General features: G+C 40.1%; 1 protein-coding gene across 4 annotated transcripts in view; it reads right to left on the reverse strand.

Moving 5' to 3' along the window:
* kcnh2b (potassium voltage-gated channel, subfamily H (eag-related), member 2b) overlaps positions 1–21,420 on the reverse strand; it is a 415,530-nt gene that overhangs the window by 344,707 nt on the left and 49,403 nt on the right. For all 4 annotated transcript variants that reach the window (XR_006375749.1, XM_044176390.1, XM_044176389.1 and 1 more), the window contains exon 2: positions 10,843–11,073. Coding sequence is in view for 3 of the 4 variants with exons in the window: in XM_044176390.1 (XP_044032325.1) it covers positions 10,843–11,073 (231 nt within the window). In the remaining variant the exon portion in view is untranslated. The remainder of the gene's footprint in view (positions 1–10,842; positions 11,074–21,420) is intronic.

Genomic DNA, 21,420 nt, shown 5'->3' on the forward strand with positions numbered 1-21,420 from the left:
GCCATTGAGACCACTGTGTGACAGAATTCGACAAACTGTTCTTGTAGATACGGGGTTTCTGGTGACCAGTTGTACTGTAGCTCTGCTGCAGTTGAAAAAGGGCTGGCCCTGGACTGTCGAACCAACAAACGGTCCTCTTGAACAGTAGTCTTACGGGCCTGCCTGACCTGGGCCTGTCATGAACTTCACCAGTTTCTTCAAATCTTTTTCTTATCCTCTCCACTTGACGTTTAGATACATTAAAGATGTCTGCCACCTCAGCAGGAGACTTGGTCTTCAGGCTCTTGATGATCAGCACTTTGGTCTGTGGTTGAATCTTTGGCATGCTGTCAGAGGTCAGGATGCATTTCAAATGAAGGTTAGGTGTGCTGGGGTTCTTCTTCTACACACCTGGGAATGTGTTAATTACAGTATTTGTCACAGGTGATGCTCTAATCTGTGATTGGTTGAATCCTTTAAAGATGTGACAAGACTTTTGTCTAAGCAAAGTCTGACCTCTCTGTCCTAATTAAATAATTAAAAATCAAGGCATGATAAGATTTTATTTTGGTAAAATAAGCATAATCTAGAGGCCTTTGCCTTTCATATAAGCCACTTCTGTTTTCAAACGATCAACTAGAAGTCAAGTTATTATTTGTTGTTCCTACAACTTGGATAGGCGACAAGACTTTTGTCAGGGAGTGTAGGTTAATATATATATTTGGGCTATTTTTATGTATTATCTTTATGTATTCCAATTCTGATAAATTAGAACCAATTCTTATTTGAGGAAGTGCTGATACAGTAGCTTCAGGGTGTTCCCAGGTAAGCAAGGATTGAAGCTAATGTCATTGTGATCTAAACTGTATCTCCTTCAAACAAAGTTGAAATTCTCCACCTGAGTTGTCCATAATTAAGTGGACCCTTCAACCAAGGAAACGACAACATAGTGTTAGAAGTTGGCAGGCAGGGAACAGGGAAAGGACCCAAATGCAGACGGAGGCAACACAATGACTAAAGTGATTTATTTGAAGCTTACTGGCAGATACAGGTAGGCAGTCCGGTAGACAGGCGGACAGGTACACAGGCAGGCAGGCAGGCAGGCAGGCAGATACAGCTCCAGTTGGCAGGAAACAAAAGAGCCAACATAGCAACTGGGATGAACTGATGAACAAAGGAATCACACAGACTATATACACAAGTGAGGGAAGGATAACTAGACACAGGTGAAACTAATCAGGGCAGGGCAGGCAATAAAAACTGGAGGGAAAAGACACAAAGGCAGGAAATAAAGCACAACACACAAGAAGAGAGGTGAGTATTACAAAATAAAACAGGAAATGACTAAACTCAAGACTCTCAAACCATGACACACTCTTTTCTAGTGCATAGTCCAATAAGAGTTAGGTGCTCTGGGCATTCAGAGCTTCTATAACAGATTGCAGGTAAACATGGGGAATGAGAAGGGATGTTCATATTGCACTGAACTGAAAAGGCATAACTGCTCATTGATGTGTATTGGGTGATCATGTCCTGACCATTGGACAGTTAGCGTTAACACATCTTTAATGTGCCATTTCAGCTTAAAGGCTCCATCTGTCTGTCCTTCCTCCTGACCTCTGGCTGCTTGTTTGCCAAACATTTTTGCTGGCCAAATATAATTCTTTGAATACCACCATCACGTTTGATTGTCTACAACAATTAAATCATCACAGTTGATTGCCTTGCCTTGTGAAAGCCATTTCTCCATACTCCTTTTTAACACGAGTGGAGTGTCAGTAAACAAAGAATACCAAAGCCAAAGCGAGTACACACATTTGTATGCAGTGATGTATTGAACAAGTTCAATTTATCTAATTTTGCTTTCATTGTAAGTATGCCACCTGTCCGTGTGTGTTTTCTCTAAAATACATTAAGTTCTGTTTTGTCAAGGTATATTTCAGCAAGCAGAGTTGAGTCTGACAGTGTTTGCCTCAGTGTCTAGCTAAATACTAGCAAATATTTAATATATTAATATAATATTTATACAAAAAAAACTTTGGTTTGAGAAATAGAATCTTAAGTATTAAGCAAGATTAAATCAAAGGGCTGTAAATAGAAATTAGCAGACATTGCCCATACATGAAGTTGTATATATGATTGTTGAATCATATAATGATAATATAAAAGCATAATAATGCAAGTACACCCTTCAAAGAGCAATGAACTGAGCTGCCTGAGCCCCGCCCATGGCGAAACTCAGACACAGGGAGCAGACGACGAGAGGACAAAAGCAGCGTGACCAGAAATGACTGCAAACACTGTCTCAGACTCAGCATAGATTTTTTACTGTTACATTTGGTTTAGGTGCTGTGGAAAAAAATGCTCAAGCATTGTGCCCAAGTCTTATAATGCAGGGAAAACATTGCTGTCTATTCTGGCATCATGTTGGCTAAAATGTTGGTGACATTCTTGGTTCTCGCATGTAAACACAACGGGCAATATCATATGATGTATGGTTATAACCTCGATAATTTGGCTGACCTTTATAAGTTGATAAAGGTATTATCATGACAGGTCTATGCATTCATTACAGTCAGACGGTGTAGTCCCTCATTCGTCCAGGAGTGTTCTATCGTAGAAAAGGTTTCAGTCGTAGTCATCTGGACACTGTTTTCAGAATCAAGACGTTTCGGCTCCCATCCGGAAGTCATTCTCAATTGTGAAAAAATTGGACGGGAACTGGAAATTTAAACTACTCTGAGTTACATAAGCCCTGCCCTCAGGAAGGAATTCCTTCCTGAGGGCAGGGCTTATGTAACCAGCCAGCCATCATCGCCTAGTTCCCCGGCTCCTGGTGTTTCCCTCTACACACCTGGTGTCTCTCCATATTCACAATAAACTGAAACTATTCACTCTATCCCTCTCTGTGTCCGTTGTGCTTTTGGGTCCAGATTCTCCATGTACTACAACATCTACACTGTACAGCAGGCCTAATCACGCTAACCAGAAATACCTACTATCTCTGACACCTTCTTCCATGCATCATGTTTCTTGTTTATGTCACGATAGACAAACAATGACAGGTCATACAACTCTGGGAAACTGGCGACCTTAACAATCAGTTTCTCCTCAATTGTCAGTATGGAACAAATATTTGCTAGGAACTTCGGTACATAGGGAGATGTATACAGGGGGAAGAAAATCAAATCCCGATCTGCAATTGGTTGCTGCTTCAGTGTGTCACTGCGAATTTTCCTAAAGTTCAGCTCCACTCAACTTCAACTCGTCGCTCTGGTTGCTGGCATCGCACCACCTAATGCTGCCGCAGTGTCGGACGCCTCTTGTCGCCAGCTCATATTGAAAATGAACCTTCGTAGCTCATGAAGCTTCTGGTTGTGAGCGCACGGTAAAGATGACCAGGCTTTTGCACCTCTGGAACTCCAGAGGATCTGAGGCTTGCTGAATCAGTGACTGTTAAATCACGTATCTTTTCAAAAAGCCTTTTATTAATTCTAGCACACCATTTTATTGCTAACATGTCATATCCGTTTTATTATTAGTATTTATCTTTATTGTTGGGGGGTTTATTTCTGTTTTATTTTATTTACCTGATTCTATTTGCCTATTATTATTATTATTATTATTATTATTATTATTTATTGCCTAATATAATCCCAAACTACGTTTTACAGTGCTGTACCTAACCCTAATTTGAAAGTTAGCAAATGTTAAAAAACAAGACTTACAGTGCACAGTCCACGTTTTGGTCGAGCTGAACATCTGACGAATCCGTGTCCATTACTCCTGTCGGCGGCAGAACCAGAAGCTGCTGCTGATGATGGACCTGATGAAGCAGCTGTGTGTACTAAACCCCCTCCCATCTCTCTCTCTCTCTCTCTCTGTCTCTCTCTCGCTCTCTCTCAAAACCTAACACAGCAGCGGCGGATGGCCGCCCACCACTGAGTCTGGTTCTGTCCAAGGTTTTTGCCTCTTAAAGGAAGTTTTTCCTTGCCACTGTCGCCAAGAGTACGGTCTAGATCTGCTCTATAGGAAAAGTGCAATGAGATAACTTCTGTTACGAATTGGCGCTATATAAATAAAATAAAATTGAACTGAAGTGTACTGAAGGAGCCACATCAGCTATCAGTCTCAAATGGTCCTGAACTCCGTCATATTGCCGGGAATATAATCCTCCGGTCTAAAATATGTGCTGCACATGACCGCGTTTTTCGTTACAGATGCAGCAATAAATTGGATGTCCTGACAGGCTGGACTTCGTGCTACCATGATGAAAAATGGTGAAATGCAATGTAAAACTACTGAAAAAAGACAGATTTACTAAATTACAACCGCTCAGACTGAGTACCACCTACCGCAAGTTGAGCGGAGGCAGTCGGGGACTCCCTTTTGTTACGTAATATGACGCATTTTTTTAAAAAGAGAGCATTTTTAGGAGCATCGCTCAAAACAACTACTTTTCCGAATTTTGCCCTTATTTGTGCATTGACTTTTCAAATGGTCATTTTCAGGGAAGGATTGTTGTGATTTACAATGCTTAAAGGGGGGCACACACTTGTGTAGGTGCAATCAATTAATTATGGCTATCAGAATTATCGAGGATAATTATAAATAACTTTAGGGAGCACCACTCTTCTTACAGAAGAGAAATGTCAGCCAATTAATTAAATGAGTCTCATAAAATACACTAAACTATCAATTTGGAACTCAGATTAATAATTAGAAAACTATTAAACAATTAAAAACTATAATCAGATTTGCTGCCAATAACTAGTAGGTTGAAGGATTTGGAGTTCAACATAGAAGAGGTTGGCAAATTACTCACTCTTGTGCACACATCATTAAAGAAGCCAGCATAATTACACACAAGCATTTATTTAAAAGATAAACAAAGCAAAACATACAATATGCAGACTAACTCTAAATACACTAAACTATAGAACAAAGGGTGTGTGTGTATGTGTGTGTGCGCAGGTCTGGGTGCGCGCCAAAAAGAATATGTGTATGTTTCTTTGCTCTGCCTTCGTATTTCTTGCGTGCACAAGCATGAACCCACATGGTCAGAAACAAAGGAACATGTGAAGCGGGAGCTTTAAAGTTACTCTCCGCTGGGTGTGGTTGTCTTTAAGGGCCAAAATAGAGGTGTATGTGTATGATCTATTTAGGATAATGGGGCCAAGTTTAAAGGAGTTAGTTAGCATACAAAGACTCTGTATGGAGCATAACCTAAACCAACATCAGCTTAGCGGTGGCTGAGAACTATGGTTACAATAATAACCTCACATTAACCATGGAGAAGATCACAACAATAAAGAGAGGTGGCTTTGGTGCTGCTGTTAGCTAGCAGTCAGTCTGTTGTAGATGAGCCAAGCTGGGAAGAATTGTGGTTCTGCTGTGGAAGCGTCTTTTGCTGTGCAGTGTCCGCTTGTAGAGATCGGAGGAAGCCGGTCGCTCCGCCTGTGGTTGTCCTTTACAGCTCGGCGTTAACTTGCTTCATGCTCCTGTTAGCATGTGAAGTTAGCTGGAAGGCTTTGTGTGTGGCGCTAAACTTTGTTGCAGAGATCTAGCAGGGTGTCATGTCGCTGCAGTAAGATCAAAGACTTTGGTTCTGCAGTATGTTTCTGCTCTGAGCAGAGTACATGGCGAAGCCAAGAGGAGAGAGTTCAGGTGGGTGTCTGCTGGTGAGCATGCCACACTGAGAGGGAGACAGCCATGGCTGTCCGCCGCAGTAAAGGATTCCAGGAGAAAAGAGAGACAGAACAAATGATCGCTGACCTTTTTATTGACCTGGTGACATCTGGGTCACAGGTCAGACTGGCGGAGAATGCAGTCTCCTAACAAAAGTTCAATTAACACTCACCCAAATGAATGGACTTATCTGTGGAATCCCAACAGGATAAATATTGTAAAAAAATTCAAACTGCAAGTTGCTCTTTAAGGATCACAGTTTGAAAAGATTACATTATCCTGAACAGAAAACACATAGAATCGTCTGTATTCAAAGGATTTTTGTCATCTGTATTAACTCTTACACTAACTGTTACAGAAAGGAAGTGTCAAACAGCCATCTCTTGAAATGGTGACATCCATGAATTGATCTAGCTTATGATGGCTGTCTTCATAGCCCCTTGATACAGACAACATGTAACCCACTCTGTCACATCGTTACGGGCTGATGGCGCACAATGTTCTCTCTTCCCTGGTGAAGGGGCAGAGAGAGACAGAAGAGAGAGAGTGAGGCTAAGCAACTAGAGCCGAGATTAAATAAGGTAGAGAGAGACAAATAGTAAGACAATCAGACAGACTGAGATAAGAAACAAGAGGTGAGTTTGAGAGATTCAGAGACAAAGAGAAGGTTGTAGAGTGCAAGTGTAAGAGAGAGAAAAAAGGGGAATATCTATCCAGTTAAAACAGACTGCTGCTTTATTCACTCCCCTTCCCCATCTACTATTTTTTCTCTCAGAACAAAGACACCTATGCCCTCTTGGTGTCCCCCTTTACCGGTCCCTAGTAACCATCACATTTCCCTGTGAACCAAAGGCCAGTGAGAGGATTCATAGCCTTACCAGGTAATACCCAACTGGGGCAGTAGCCCATTCTGTACCAAAGCCTCTACATGCTCAGTGTATGCGTGCATGTGTACACGTTTCCTATCACAATTTACCTGGAGAGCATGATTGATTAAGTTGGTAAGCAATCGGAGTCAGACAATTGAGCGTGAGAGCGAGAAGGGAGATCCATCATTGTGAAGGCTCATGCCTAAGATTGGCACTAGATGAATGGGCTCAGATGAGGCATGTGTGTGCACATTGTGTGTGTGTGTGTCTGTGCAGTGTGTTCATGCATGTGCATGCATATGTGTGGGTCATGGCTACATAGTCCCACCATTCCAAGTAAAACACACACCTGCACACTCATTGCTTTGGTGTCTTTTCAAGATCAAGGGAAAGGCTATTCTTTCTTTTTCATCTTAGCCTTTGAGAGAGGAAGGAGGAGCGAGGGAGGGGAGGAAGGAGGCAAAGCAGACAAGAGGAGGTGGCATTGTGTTTCCTCTCTGTGTGCATTATGGATGAGGTGTGTCTGTGTGTCTTTGTGAGCTTGAGTGTGTGTGACTATGACTGAGAGAGAGGAGTCACCACGGTCACACCTGCCCACACACACATACACACAAACATCCTTTCTGGGCATATTTTTTTATTCATTCAGTATCTTTAATTGAGTACAAATCAATAAGGATTTTACTAGTGACAGAAAGCTTTGGGTCAGCACAAAGACAGAAAAGTTTTGATGTCCAATGTAAAACAATGACAGGAGGCACCAGAAGCTATAAATCCTTTACTTTTACTCACAAGCTACAATATATCCCTTACATGCACTAGACTATAGTATAAACCTAGACACAGTGTCGTCAACAAGGAGATGTGTCCAGTGGAGGAGCAATGCCAAAACAGACATTTCTCCATCCAGTTATACAAGTGTGTCCCATGGTTACTGTGAAAACTTTGTGAGACTAGAAGGTACTGAGAAAGTGCAAGACTCCACTAAAACCAAATTATTTTCCTACTTGCTGTAACCCACACTGATCACTTTACTTTACTCGACGTTGCGAGCATACCAGTATTTGGAATCAACCTTTTATCTCCTTGAGATTCATAGCTACAGCTAAATACTGTAAACCATGGCCACAGAAAATACTTGTTTCTGTTTGGTTGGTAAGTGTCTGTTAGTCTTTTATATCAAACGTAGTTCTAGACATCATTTTCACAGCAAAGGAATTGGCAGAGGATACACCACTTGCTTCATGTCATCTATGCTATTCAAAAACTCATATTCATCTGTTACACACATCATCATGTGTTATTTCTGTCTAATCCATTCAGACCACTACCAAAATATTTTTTTTTCTTGTGCAAAGTCCTGTCTGTCAACAAAATTTCATGAAAATACATACATTACAAAATCCCTTAGACTTTGTTTTAATTAAGAATAATGATTTCCTTAACTTTTATTTCTCCAAAGTAGGTTGTCTGCACACTTTTTTCCAGTGACACCCTGCATCACGATAATACAGTTTAAAGGTCCAGTGTGTAGGATTTTGTGGCATCTAGTGGTGAAATTGCAGTGTGCAACCATTTGAATACCACTCGCATCACCCTCCCCTTCCAAGCGTGTAGGAGAAACTATGGTGGCCGCAATAAATGCGGCCCTATTTAGAGCCAGTGTTTGGTTTGTCCGTTCTGGGCTACTGTAGAAACACAGCAGTGCAACATGGTACAAAAGTACTAATGCTGCATCAAACAGTCAAGAGGAATCTACAAGGCTTTGGGCAGAGCTAAGCTGCTACATTAAGTATACAGGAGGTATAGTCAGATTTTTCCTTGCATGAAAAGTGCTGGGTGCACTTTGCAACACAAAAAAGGGCCAGAAGACACTTCACACATTTGTTAAATGCATGTGATATTGTTTGGAAATGTGTGTTGCTTTGCTGTGCCAGGCTTATCTACCCCTCACTGACCACTTCTGTACCACTAATTCTAATTTATGGATGTTTGATCAGATTAGTTGTTGCTTTGAGAATGGTCATTACATGAGTCACTTCCGTAAAACTATAAACTACAGTGCTAGAATATTTTAGTTAACATAATAATTTCTATTTGGTCTAGAATGGGCATATTCAAGATACTGGATTGCATATGCCAACAGCAGTTTTACAGCTACCAGCCCGCACTGGCACAAGACTCTTGCTTGGCATTAAATGTTGTTGCCTCCAAAGCCTTTAACTATGTGTTGTTAGCATGTTGGACTCTCGTTAAGATAGCCAGTGGGACACAAATGACACCTCTGTAATTATATATACAGGGCTGTATCTTTTTACGAAGTACTTTTGTTTAGCAGATCCCTGGTGTGTGTGTGTATGTGTGTGTCCACATCTCCAGTATAAACAGTGGAAAGTGAAATGTGCTGAGGGGACAGTTGAACTGGCAAAGCACTCCTCCTCCTCCAAGTATCACTAGAGAGGAGACAGCTGGCGCCATCTTTCTGTGTTCCTCCCGCTCTCTTTTACTTGCTTTCTCTCACCACCAACACTTTCAGATTATGTGAGAAATACACTTTCTGACAGTCATTGTTTCTCAATTCAATTCAGTTGGGCTTTAGTGGCATGGGAAACAGACGTTAACATTGCCAAAGCATGGGTGAAATAAAAACATATACATAAACAGAAGAAATGTGGTATTAAAATACAGATAAGTAAGATAAGTAAAAAAATATAATAATAATAATAATAATAATAATAATAATAAATAATAATATAATGTTTCTCTCTCTCTCATTCGTTGTTTCTCCCATCTCTCAGCTACTGGGTTTTCCTCACTTTTCAGAGCTCTAATGTTTTCCTGCCTCTCATTGTGCCCTTGCCCTCTCTCTCTCTCTCTCCCCTTACCTCCTCCTGCTGCTCTGGTATCTGTCTACAGGTGGAAAATGTCCAGCAGATGCTTTGGCTGTAGCCCAGGGAGTTGCTAACTTTATTACCATGGCAGGTCTTTATCACCATGGAAGCCGACGATCCCTGTGGTGACCAGCGTCCTGTTACCTTAGCCTGGTCCAGTTGGCATGTGTGTAGACATAAATAAACTCTTGCCATTGGAGAGAATTGTCCAAGGGCTTCCCCCTTTTACTTTCCTCTAAAGTGCACCTTGATGGTAGTGATCTGAGAAGCAGAGGGCTTGCGCTAATTGATTTTAGGCGCAAGCCCTCTGCACTACCATCAAGGGGCAGGTGATTGATAAAAAGTTGAATTTTAATTTCAACACAGAGATGCATTGTAAAAAGGGCCGGCAACGACTGTTCTATCTTCGTAAACTGTCAAAGTTCAAGGTGGATAAGACCCTAATGACCCTCTTTTATAAATCCTACATTGATACTATATTAACATTTTCTGTAATCTGCTGGTATGGCAATCTCAGCAGCAAAAACCAATTGCCCTCGGGGAAAAATAAAAGTTGAAAGTGGAATGTTTGAACTGTAAAGTTTAATTCAGTTCATGAAAATGTTACAAAACTGCTGTTATGTTTTAACTTTGAAGTGAGTTTTATATCAATGTGCAGATGCTGATTCAAATAGTTTTTTGAAGGTACTCAGTTGTAATCTAACCACAGTTATAAATTAGTCTTTTGTTAATACAATCTGGAAACAGCCTGAATGTGCCATACTGCATTTTCTACACTTCCATGCTCATCACAACAAGAAATCTGAACAGACAAAAAATAGAATATGGACTTATCAGTAAACAGTAGTCAGGTCACTCACACGTAACACCTCACACATAAACATGAGCTGGTGGGTGCCAAATGTTCTGTTCACACCACACAAACAGATACTGAGGCCAACTGACAAACAAGTACATTTTAGTTTGACAAAACCATTCAAACACCTAAAAATTTCAGATCCAAGCACACTCAAATACATACACACACACACAAGTCCCTTCCATAGTCCTCTTTCCATCCCAATACATGCAAACTCACACAAACACAGCAACTAACATGGCATATACTCTTCTGACTTCTTTATCTTTCTTAAAGAACCCAACCACCACTTCCTTCTCCAAACAAAAGGTATATTTGGTGCAGTCCATCATCACATTTCTATGACTACATTACTGTCACCTCTAACTTTTATGTAAAATAACACACAAACGTTCCCTCCTAAACACGTACAGACACTGTGCCATCTTTACACACTAGAGGATCTCCTCATTGATCTCCCATACTAGTCAACAGGCAAAAAACAGGTGCAGACACCCTCTACTACATCCACACAAACACCTCTCAAATCATTCTAACACACAGCTTTTTTTCCTACCATCTTTGCGGTAAAGGTTGATCTCCACTTTCCTCTCCTCTGACCCCAGCAGGGCCTGCGCCATCTGGGCGATGGCCAGTCGCTTGGTGTCAGGTCCATACAGGAAGTTACAAGTGCATGGCTTCTGCATGATCTCAGCACGTGAGAAACCACACAAGTGGCAGAAGCCATCATTGCAGAAGATGATGGCACAGTTCTCCACTCTTGCATTGGCTATGATGAACTTACGACCTGTGGATGAAATGAGAAAAGTTTACTTCAGTTTTCACAGAGACAGCAACACCAACATCCAATTAATGGTACTGAAGTGTAGGTGACAGAGGAACAAATGAACAAATTAATGAATGGAAAAAATTGTGAAAGACTAATAACAATATAATGAGTCTTTGAGGAGAAATGTGTCATTAAGAGTTTACCCTTGGTCAAAACTGGATGTAATTGCATAAAACTTCAAATGCTAAACACGGCGAGGGGCAAAGCATTATGCTCTCTCTTGCTGATTTTGTATAGGGCTAATGATATGATACCAAGAGACCATTTTACGGTCATCCGAGACCAACAATATTTTTCTGAAACAAACAACACATTTTCCCTGGTCCTTGCAGAAGACAGTTTTGTCTAATTTGTGTACCTTTGCTGCATCCAAATGTTTACAAAAGTAGATATGTGAAGTGTGCAGTAATTCCCCTTCCCTTTGCACTGTACTTTACATGCCATTCTGATCCATGTACCAACATGTACATATATGCATTTCATTACATTTATGTACCCCATAAACTGTGAATATGCAAAACAAACCCAATTTCTATATGATTGCTGATAAATGCTGTTCACAAAAGCCACAGCAGGTCATCCGTTTCCAAACCTATGCAAAGAAGCTGTAAAGCAGAGGTCTCCAACCTTTTTTTCTCTGAGAGCTAATTTGACAAAATGAAAGTGGCCGAGAGCTACTCATGTTTTATATTATTAGGAACATTTATTCACATAGCTGATCTCCACCCAAACCAGCTGAGTAAGCTTCTTTTGTGTGAACATTTACAAAGTGTTGATATCCAACCCTCACATTTTGTTTAAAAAAATCTTAAATTCTGTATGCATTTCTTTACATTTTTAATGTGCTAAGCTCACACTAATAACAAATTCACATCATATTAATGTCATAGAAAACAAAACAATGTTATTACTTATTTTACTTTATGTTAACAATGTTATTACCTTATTTTCTGTCTGTCCACATGTCACTATATCACATCACTTCCCTTCACATTCCCTTCATCATCTGTAGTTCACATGCATGTGTAACATGCATTCAGTCTTTTCTACAGTTAGTGAGATGACTGGCACTGCATAGAGTCAACTATCTAGTTGACTCTATGCAGTGCCAGTCGGGTGTATGCTGGAGTGTATCCCTTTAGGTTCACTCTTATGGAGTCATTTAAATGTTCATCTGTCAGTCTTGTTCTGAATTTAGATTTCATGACATTCATGTCAGAATAAGCTGCTTCACAAAGGTATGTAGAACCAAACAAAGCAGACATTTTCAGAGCTGCTTGGTGAAGGTTCTTATTGTTTTCTGGCTCTACTGGGTTCCATAAATGCTGTGAATTCTGTGATTTTAGCTGGACGTCATTTTGGAGGTTTATAACCTCCATCTTCACAGGACTGATATGGAACACCTGGTCTCACCTATGTCCACCTTTATGAAGGGGTGGCAATAAATGTCACACAGGGCTCAAGTTTCTCAAAGTCACTGAATCTGTCTGCAAACTCCTGCCCAAGCTTGTGACAATAGGTCACAATACTTGTGTACATTCAAAACGTCGGCTGTCCCTGTATGTCTTTCCAACATCTTTGAGAGTGAGGCGAAATGTTGAAACCTTTTGTTTTTCACTTGCTGAATATAAAATGACAGTTTTGCTTTGAACGCCTTAACAGCACTGATCACACACTTGTCATTCACATTTGTGAAAAAAAACTCACCCACTCACCCAACCCATTCCTCATGAAAATAGTATATTTTTTTACTTTTATTGGCCTGGCTATTTTCTGCAGTCATTGTCAAATCTGTGTGTGCTTGCTAGCCTGCTAACATTGCTCCTCGCTTCAGCATACAGCAAATATCTTTATATATTTGTGCTGTCAAGTTCATACAAGTTACCAACTGATGCATCCTCAGTAAAATGGCTGCATTGAGAACACTCGAGAATTTAACCATTCTTGGCGAAATGCGAACTTGTGTATTGGGACCATAGACTGTATATAAAGATGGACGACATGACAGCTCCCCAAAAGTGAAGCCTTAACATCTCGATCACCCCCTGGTGGTTGGCGGCAGTGTTAGCGGATGGGCCATGAGCCAAACTCACAAGGTCACAAGAACACAAGTACAGACAAGAACGCAGCTTGAGAAACTTGACAGCAGTGACAAATGACTGGCAAATAATTATTTTGTGTCAGAAGGGGGGTGGGATGTCTGTGAATTTGATTAGATAGAAATTTAAACAGGTTTACCAAGTGACTTTGTGCTATCAAATATATGTACATATTCTTTGAATCTTAGCAAGCCACTCAGAAACAAGTAGCGAGTTACTGGGAGCTTGTGAGCGGTGTGTTGGACCCTGCGTTCCAAATCACATACTTATTCTTTACATACTATTGGGACCATTCCTAATATTACTATCTATTGCACTGATCACCAGTAGGCATATTACCCCCTTTCTCACATAACTCTGTGGCTGTGGCTTGGTGGTAGAGCAAGTCATCCACCAATCGGAAGGCTGGCGGTTCGATCCTGGCTTCCCCCAACCCACATGTCGAAGTGGGTAAGATACTGAACCCTAAATTGCTCCTGAGGGCTGTGCCTTGTGTGAATGATCACACAAGGCTGGTAGCATAATTATGTTTCCTTCTAATAAGTAAAAAGAGTAATAAGTAAAACAAAATGCTGTCATGAATTACAGTGTCTGTCAGTACTTAAAAAAAAATTAATTGCGCACAAATACACTCAATACAAACTCAAGAGTGATGATGTTTGATGATGTCTGTGAGATCATACTTCACTGGAATGTACTTGGTATTATTGAAATTAATACTGTAGTATGGTGTATAATCAACAAGCTTTTCAGCATCGATGAAAACATTGGCTTGAGCTAGGTCAGGAACTTCTACCTCATAAGCTAAATAATGATCATTCCACCCAACTGTAGAGAGAGGTTGGCATTCAAAACAATACACTGAAGCATTTAAAATATAAATGTTTTTCACAAGTGCAAACTCTGGAGTATCATTAATGACATTAGAAATAACCAAAGATTTTCCACATGTATGCTTATTTCCATGTTCCATAATCCACTGTACCGAAACTATATGTTCAACGTGCTCTATTCCTAAGAAGTCCTTAATCTTTCCTTCTAGGTAGTGAACATTTTTCACCTCAGAGGCTGGGCCCATGTCAACTTCACTTGAACAAATTGGATGTTTCTCATGCACATTCTGACTACATTCATAAAGTTGGTTGTGCTTCACAAGAGACTTACATATATTTTTAAAACTACTTTTCAAAGCCCACTGCTTAAAAAAGCAATGCTTTGACTCAAAGCGCATACACATATGCCTCACTGTAGGACCAAGTGCCTTAATCTGAGAAGGAAGATGCAGCAAGTAATGCTGTTTAGGTATAATATTTGCATCTGGAAACAGTTCTTTGAAATGTTGTAAATGTTGCTCTATTAAAAGCTTCAGCTTTGAAAGAGTTGAGAGAGCAATAATAGGATAAGAATATGGAATATGGAAGTATGGAATCAATAAAAATTAAAAACAATACATGAGTACATGAATACTTGAGTATACCAGAACAAAATATAGGTCATTCATAATTGTACTTATTGTACTGTTATGAAGTGAATTTACCATCAATGGTGTATTGTGGCCAGAGCTGTATATTCAATTCAATTATATTTATATAGCGTCAATTCATACCAGAAGTTGTCTCATTGCACTTGTCCTATAGCGTAAATGGTAAATGGACTGTACTTATATAGCGCCTTTCTAGTCTTTCTGACTACTCAAAGTGCTTCAATCCTAGCAGGTCTAAACCGTACTCTTTATAATATTATTTACAGAGATCCAACAATTCCCACCATCAGCAAGCACTTGGTGACAGTGGCAAGTAAAAACTTCCTTTTAAGAGGCAGAAACCATCGAGCAGAACCAGACTCAGGGTGGGCGGCCATTTGCTGCTGCTGGTTGGAGGCAGCGGCAGATGGCAGCAGATGAAGGCTCTGGCTCCCATTCTAGTTTTGGAGACTCTAGGAACCACAAGTAACCCTGCATTCTGGGAGCACAGTGTTCTAGTTGGGTAATAGGGTATTATGAGCTCTTTAAGATACAAAGGTGCCTGACCATTAAGAGCTTTGTAGGTTGAGGAAAAGGATTTTAAATTCTATTCTGGATTTTACTGGGAGCCAGTGCATAGAAGCTAATATTGGAGAAATATGATCTCTTTTCCTAGTTCTTGTCAGCACACATGCCACAAAGTATTCTGGATCTGCTAGAGAGTCTTAAGGGTCTTATTTGAGCAGCCTCATAATAAGGAATTGCAATAATCCAGCCGAGAAGTAACAAATGCATGAATGGCATGCAGTCCTTGAAGTTTAAGTTTGTTTAATGTGGGAGGAAGGAATGTGAGCATTAATATGAATGGGATTTATTTAGGCTAACATAGTCTTCATGACCCTGACTGGGTCACTTATTTTGTCTTACTGAAACCTGGCTGGTTTCAGTAAGACAAAATAAGTCAATATGATAATCTGATATTAAATCACTAGTATAGCTTTAGATGACAGAGATCTGATGTTTAAGAGTCCATATTTAATTCTCCTATTTTGTTGTGCTATTTCAGCATTTTTGTTAAGGTTTTTATGTATAACTCCTGTTAACTTTTGATTTAATTAATTTAAGTGGTCAGGGGGCAGACACCATCACTAGGGCTGGGCGATATATCGATATAAAAAAATATATCGATATATTTTAGACGCGATAGGGAATTAGACCATATCGCATATATCGATATAGTTCAAATTTGCGCTGCTCCCCGCGCCACCGCCCCTCCTCTTCGAGGGGGGCAGGCACAGAGCCACTCTTCAACAAACATGGAGGAAGCAACTACGTCTGCGGAGCGCGGAGGAATTGGTTAGTAAAAGAAAAAGCAGTGGCTCAGTAATTTGGAGATGGTTCGGATTCAAAGTATCAGATGAGCAACAACATCACGTTATTTGTAGGGAGTGCAATAAACAAGTTACAGCCAGGGGTGGAAGCACTACAAATCTTTTTCACCACCTAAAACAGTGGCACAAACTGCAGTACGAAGAGTCTTTGAAACTGCGCGCTGCAGAAGCCACAGCCGCAAGCCATCGACAACCTGAAAAAGCTCCAGCCCCGAAACAAAGCTTACTGCAAACTTCATTTTCCCGCAGTGTGCCTTATGAAAAGAAAAGTGTCAAGTGGTGTACTATAACTAAAGCGGTGTCCTATCACATTGCTAAAGATATGGTCCCCTTTGCAACTGTGGAACAAGTCGGATTCCAAAAGCTACTGAAAACTATGGACCCGAGATATGAGCTTCCCAGTCGCAACTACTTTGCACGAGAAGCACTGCCACAAATGTACACTGAAATCAGACAGAGCCTTGCTGACCGGCTCGCTAACATGACCCATTTTGCGTTGACCAGCGATATGTGGTCGAGCAGGACGTGTGAGCCTTACATGAGCGTGACAGTTCACTTCATTCAAGACTGGGAGATGAAAACAGCGTGTCTGCAAACAAGTTATTTCCCCCAGGATCACACCGGTGAGCACATAGCTGAGGCCCTGCAGGACGCAATTGCAAGCTGGAAACTCCAAGAAAAGTATCTGGTTGCTATAACAACCGACAACAGGAGCAACATCGTCAAAGCGGTTGAGCTGAACGAGTGGCTGAGGATGCAGTGCTTCGGTCACAGATTGCACTTGGCTATTGGTGAGTGCAGTGTTGTAAGGAGTATTCAGATATTTTACTTTAATCAAAAACATATTAAAATGTTAGTTTTTCCTTATTTTCCTTTCCTTCCTGTCCTATTGTTATACAGTATTTATTTTTACATTTTATTGTTATTTGAACAGCTGAGCATTATGAACCAGGTGAAAAAACCTGTTTACTATTTATTCATTTGATTTTGCAACTGTTCACTGAAATGGCTGGTTTCAATAAAACTACTTGTGACATCATATTTGGCTTTGACTTTGACTGAACATTTGCTCTCACTTTGCAGAAAAAATATCGGGATATATATCGTATATCGATATTCAGCCTAAATATATCGGGATATGACTTTTTGTCCATGACTGCAACTCTAGGTTGTCATGGTTTAGGTCCACTAATAAACTCGGTCAGATTTCTAGATATGAGAGATTTATCTACAAAGCCCACATCATTTGCTGGATACCACCTCGATAACCAGCAGCGGAAGGAAGACATGTAGCTAAACATGTCATCACTGGTCAGGTTTGGCAGGGGCACAGAGAAAACTACGGAGTCCGACATTGTCTTTGCATTTGTACACACGACTCACCATTCATTTTAGTAACCTTCGATTGGCGTAATTTACTCCCAACGTGAATAACAATCTTACTGTATTTAAGCTTATCCATAGCCAGCAGTTTTAAATAGGCCCCAGGAATAAATTTGACCATGTCATTCACTTCATGTTTCTCAAAATGGAGCTGCCAGAAATCAAAATTGGTTTCTCAGCGGGTGTGTTGCTGAGTAGGGAGAACTTGTTAGAAATGTGAACAGGTTGGTGGTGAACCGTGGGCTTCTGCTTAGGGCTATGCTTCCTTCAGACAGTCACCCAGCCTCCCTGGTTTCCCGGCTCCTCTGCAGCTGCCAGGGGACAGCTAACAGGAGCTACCCCTGCTAGGGCTGCACCAGCTACTTGGGGCTGGCTAACTACAGCAGCTAACAATTGAGTTCCCATGTTGCAGAACCGCATTTCCAATTCACTAAGCCTTGCCTCCAATGCTACAAATAAACTACATTTATTACATGTACCATTATCACTAAATGAGACAGAGGAATAGCTGAACATTTGACACACGAGCAAAAGAGAAAGAGAGAGAGAGAGAGAGAGAGAGAGAGAAAAGCCATCACTAGCTGCAAAGCTAAACAATGGTAGCTAGCAAAACTGAATAGCGTGTAAACTGTGGGATTAGCGAGAAAGTTGCTAAAAGAAGGAGAGAGCTATTAGTGCTTGAGGAGAACTAGTGTACATTTAAATATATAGCAGATAATTAGCCACTGTAATGAATAATCAAACAAAATTAACTGGGATGAGCTAGAGCAGCAAAAATACATTACCAGTAACACACAAGCACTGGCAACCGGAAATTAGACAATACGCTTATCGCAGCACGTCAGCAAACAGAAAACACCAGACAAGGCGTGTTTCCAATAATATTATATTAATAATCGTAGAAAAGGTTTCAGTCGTAGTCATCTGGATGTTTTTAGAATCAAGACGTTCTGAAAACAGTGTCCAGATGACAACGACTGAAACCTTTTCTACGATAGAACACTCCTGGATGAATGAGGGACTACACCGTCTTATATTAATAATATTATATTAATAATCTTATGACTAGTAAATGTCTTTTTTCTGCAATTCACCTTAATGCCAACTTAAAAGTGTGTGCCCATAGGTTTGCATATGTGTGTTTATAATTGTGGTCAAAAGTTTAAACCGCAGCTGCAACCTTGGTAGCTGGTCTCCCACAAAGCTCTGATGTGTGTCTCTCTTTAAACCACTTACTGTAGAAGGATCCATTTAGCTCCATGGCCTCTGCTCAATGTCACTGGATGATCTTAATGTACTCAGAAAGCTGCCTGAACACATACACACAGAACACTTGCACATACTCCCTTACTCAGCACACTGACTCTTTTCTTGCAGTACATTGTGAATAAACTACAAGTCTCCGGTATGTGCAAGGTGAATCTCCTGTGTCTTGTAAGAACACTTACAAACAACATAAATGTGTGCATGTGCATAAGGCCTCTGTGGATGTGTGATTATGTGTGTGTGCATCAGAGTGACAGTGTGTTAGGCTGATAGATGGCCTCCACTAAAGAGCTTTAAGCTTCTGAAGATCCCCAATGTTCCCTGTTACTTTCACTTAGTACTGGGCCCCACAGTTAGGAAGAAGACACTCATAAATAGTCACATTGATGGCTAGAGGTAAGGCGGAAAGACTGGTGAAAGAAAAGGGTGGGTGAGAGGATGAAAAAGAAGTGAAACAGAAGCAAGATAATGAATGAAGGGAGATTTGGAGAAAAAGATAAGGCAGATTTTGGATAGAGGGAAAGTGATCTGTCCAGGGACAGAAGGCACAGGAAGAATCTGACCACATTTCTCAGCAATTAGCCTGCATAGCAAGTAGATGTACTGGACACTGTGGTGAAAAACCAGTCACAATTTCTCCCAGGCTTTGTCAGAAAATTTAATTCTGTGGCTGTGAATTCAGTTCAATTCAAAATAACTTTATTTATACCTGTATGGGCAATTATATGTAGCAGCTTGCCATTCAGATGAGCAGATACACACAAAATAGATAGAAGAAGAAAGAAAGGACACTATAAATCACAAAGCTAAAACAATCAGAGGCTATAAGCTTAGAAAATATATGTGGAATTGGTAATAAATACATAAATTAATAAATAAATAACTTTAAAAAACAATCTAAACAAATACACAAAGTAATGAGGCCTTACAAAGGCATACACAATGACCTATCAATAATTGAGAAGATGGAAAGCAGAGGGGATAAAAGTTTTATTTACAGACAGGTTGAGCATGAATGGCAAGCATGATACATCATTACAAAGTTTGCAGTTTAAGATCTTAAAAAAAGCAGTTGGCTCTCAAGAATCACTGGTATCTCCAAGTTTCTGGGTGTATTTCCTGCTCCAAGAGGACACTATTCACCACTATTTACAGTAAATAATATCCTCTTGTTTTGAGAACAGATCAGATCAGAAAAAAATTTAGAGAAAATGCAAATGAGCTACTGATTGGCCTTCAGGTTAATTAGTAAGACAATACAATGTTAAAGTACAGTGTAATGCTAAAAAGGGACATTTTAAAATCCAATTTCCACAGATGTTTTGCGATATTGATTTACTTTATCCAGGTTTTAATAACTTTTAATATTAAAATCAAGCACATATAAATTATTTTGTAGCAATACAAAACTGTAATAGTGAACACTACTCATGATATATAATATGTTCTGTTATGGCTACTTGAAGAAACCCCTGTATTCTGTCTTCCCACATTTGTTTACTTTACACCAAAGGAAATTATAATTTGGTAATTGCTTAGTTACTATCAATTATCTGAACCTATATCATTGTGTTAACTGTCAACAATGTGCAATACGTTGTGCCTTTATCTTTCTTTATCTTTCCATATCAGAGTATTGGAGAATTAATCTTAAAATTTGTTCCAAGATAACCAAAATATCTGCAACTTGACAGCTACTCTGAATGCTCAGTTCTCCAAAATGCAACCAATGTTGGCTATAGGCCATTACTTTCATGTTACCATTCTTTGCCTACTATATATCTGCAGAGTTTGATGTTGACAAAACAAATATTGGTTGGAAAGCTGTAGCAAAATTATTGAGGAATGTAAATAAACAGCCACATTACGATGGGAACAACCACATGGAATCATCTCTCCTGTTTTTGTAATGCAGGAGAGTTTATTAAGTGTCTAAACCTACTATGCGGCAATACAGCATAAGAATGATTGCAAGTGCAAGCTGAATGCAAGTATTGGGCATGGCTACACATGAGAACCATATCGTAAACCTTAACCATATATGGAGCCCAGTTGCATGTGAAGTTCCATTCAACATGTTGTTGCACCTCATCCTCCAGCAGGCATCCAAGAGTGCTCATATACCCATCATAGCTTAAAAAAGGCAACTTCAAACAATTTTCAGTCAATATTTTTTGCATGATTTTGAAAAGGATGGATCATAAGGCTGAGAGTTTTGGACATTTAAGAGGATTCAGGATTTCTGCTCAATATTGCACTATTTCTGGTTCTGTCTGCTGAAGTTTTCAACAAAGATAACACTCACTCAGATGGTCTCTAAACACATTTGAAAGTCACTAACAAGGCCACATTTCAAGCAAGTCTATTATAATGAGAACAAACTCTTTGAGAGCCAGAAAACATTTTTTCAGTAGAAGACTGCATATGGGAGGTGCACATCAGAGGTTTTTGTGAGAGTCTTGGATAAAGGACAGGATTGTGACTACTAGGCTTTTTTAGGTGACATAAAGAACTTTAATTTAGCGATAAGATTACTGTTGCAGTGAACAAGGCATGCAGGTCCTTAATGTACCTTGGATCTAAAAAAAACAGCCTGACACTTAATAATAATTTCCATTCCATGTTAGGAGATCCTCAAAAAGGATGCCGGTCTCCCCCAAGGACTTCAGGCCGTGAAAAGGGAAGAGCACCTCATTACTGCAGT

Source organism: Siniperca chuatsi, linkage group LG19 (genome assembly GCF_020085105.1).
Source record: "Siniperca chuatsi isolate FFG_IHB_CAS linkage group LG19, ASM2008510v1, whole genome shotgun sequence".
NCBI lineage: Eukaryota > Metazoa > Chordata > Actinopteri > Centrarchiformes > Sinipercidae > Siniperca > Siniperca chuatsi.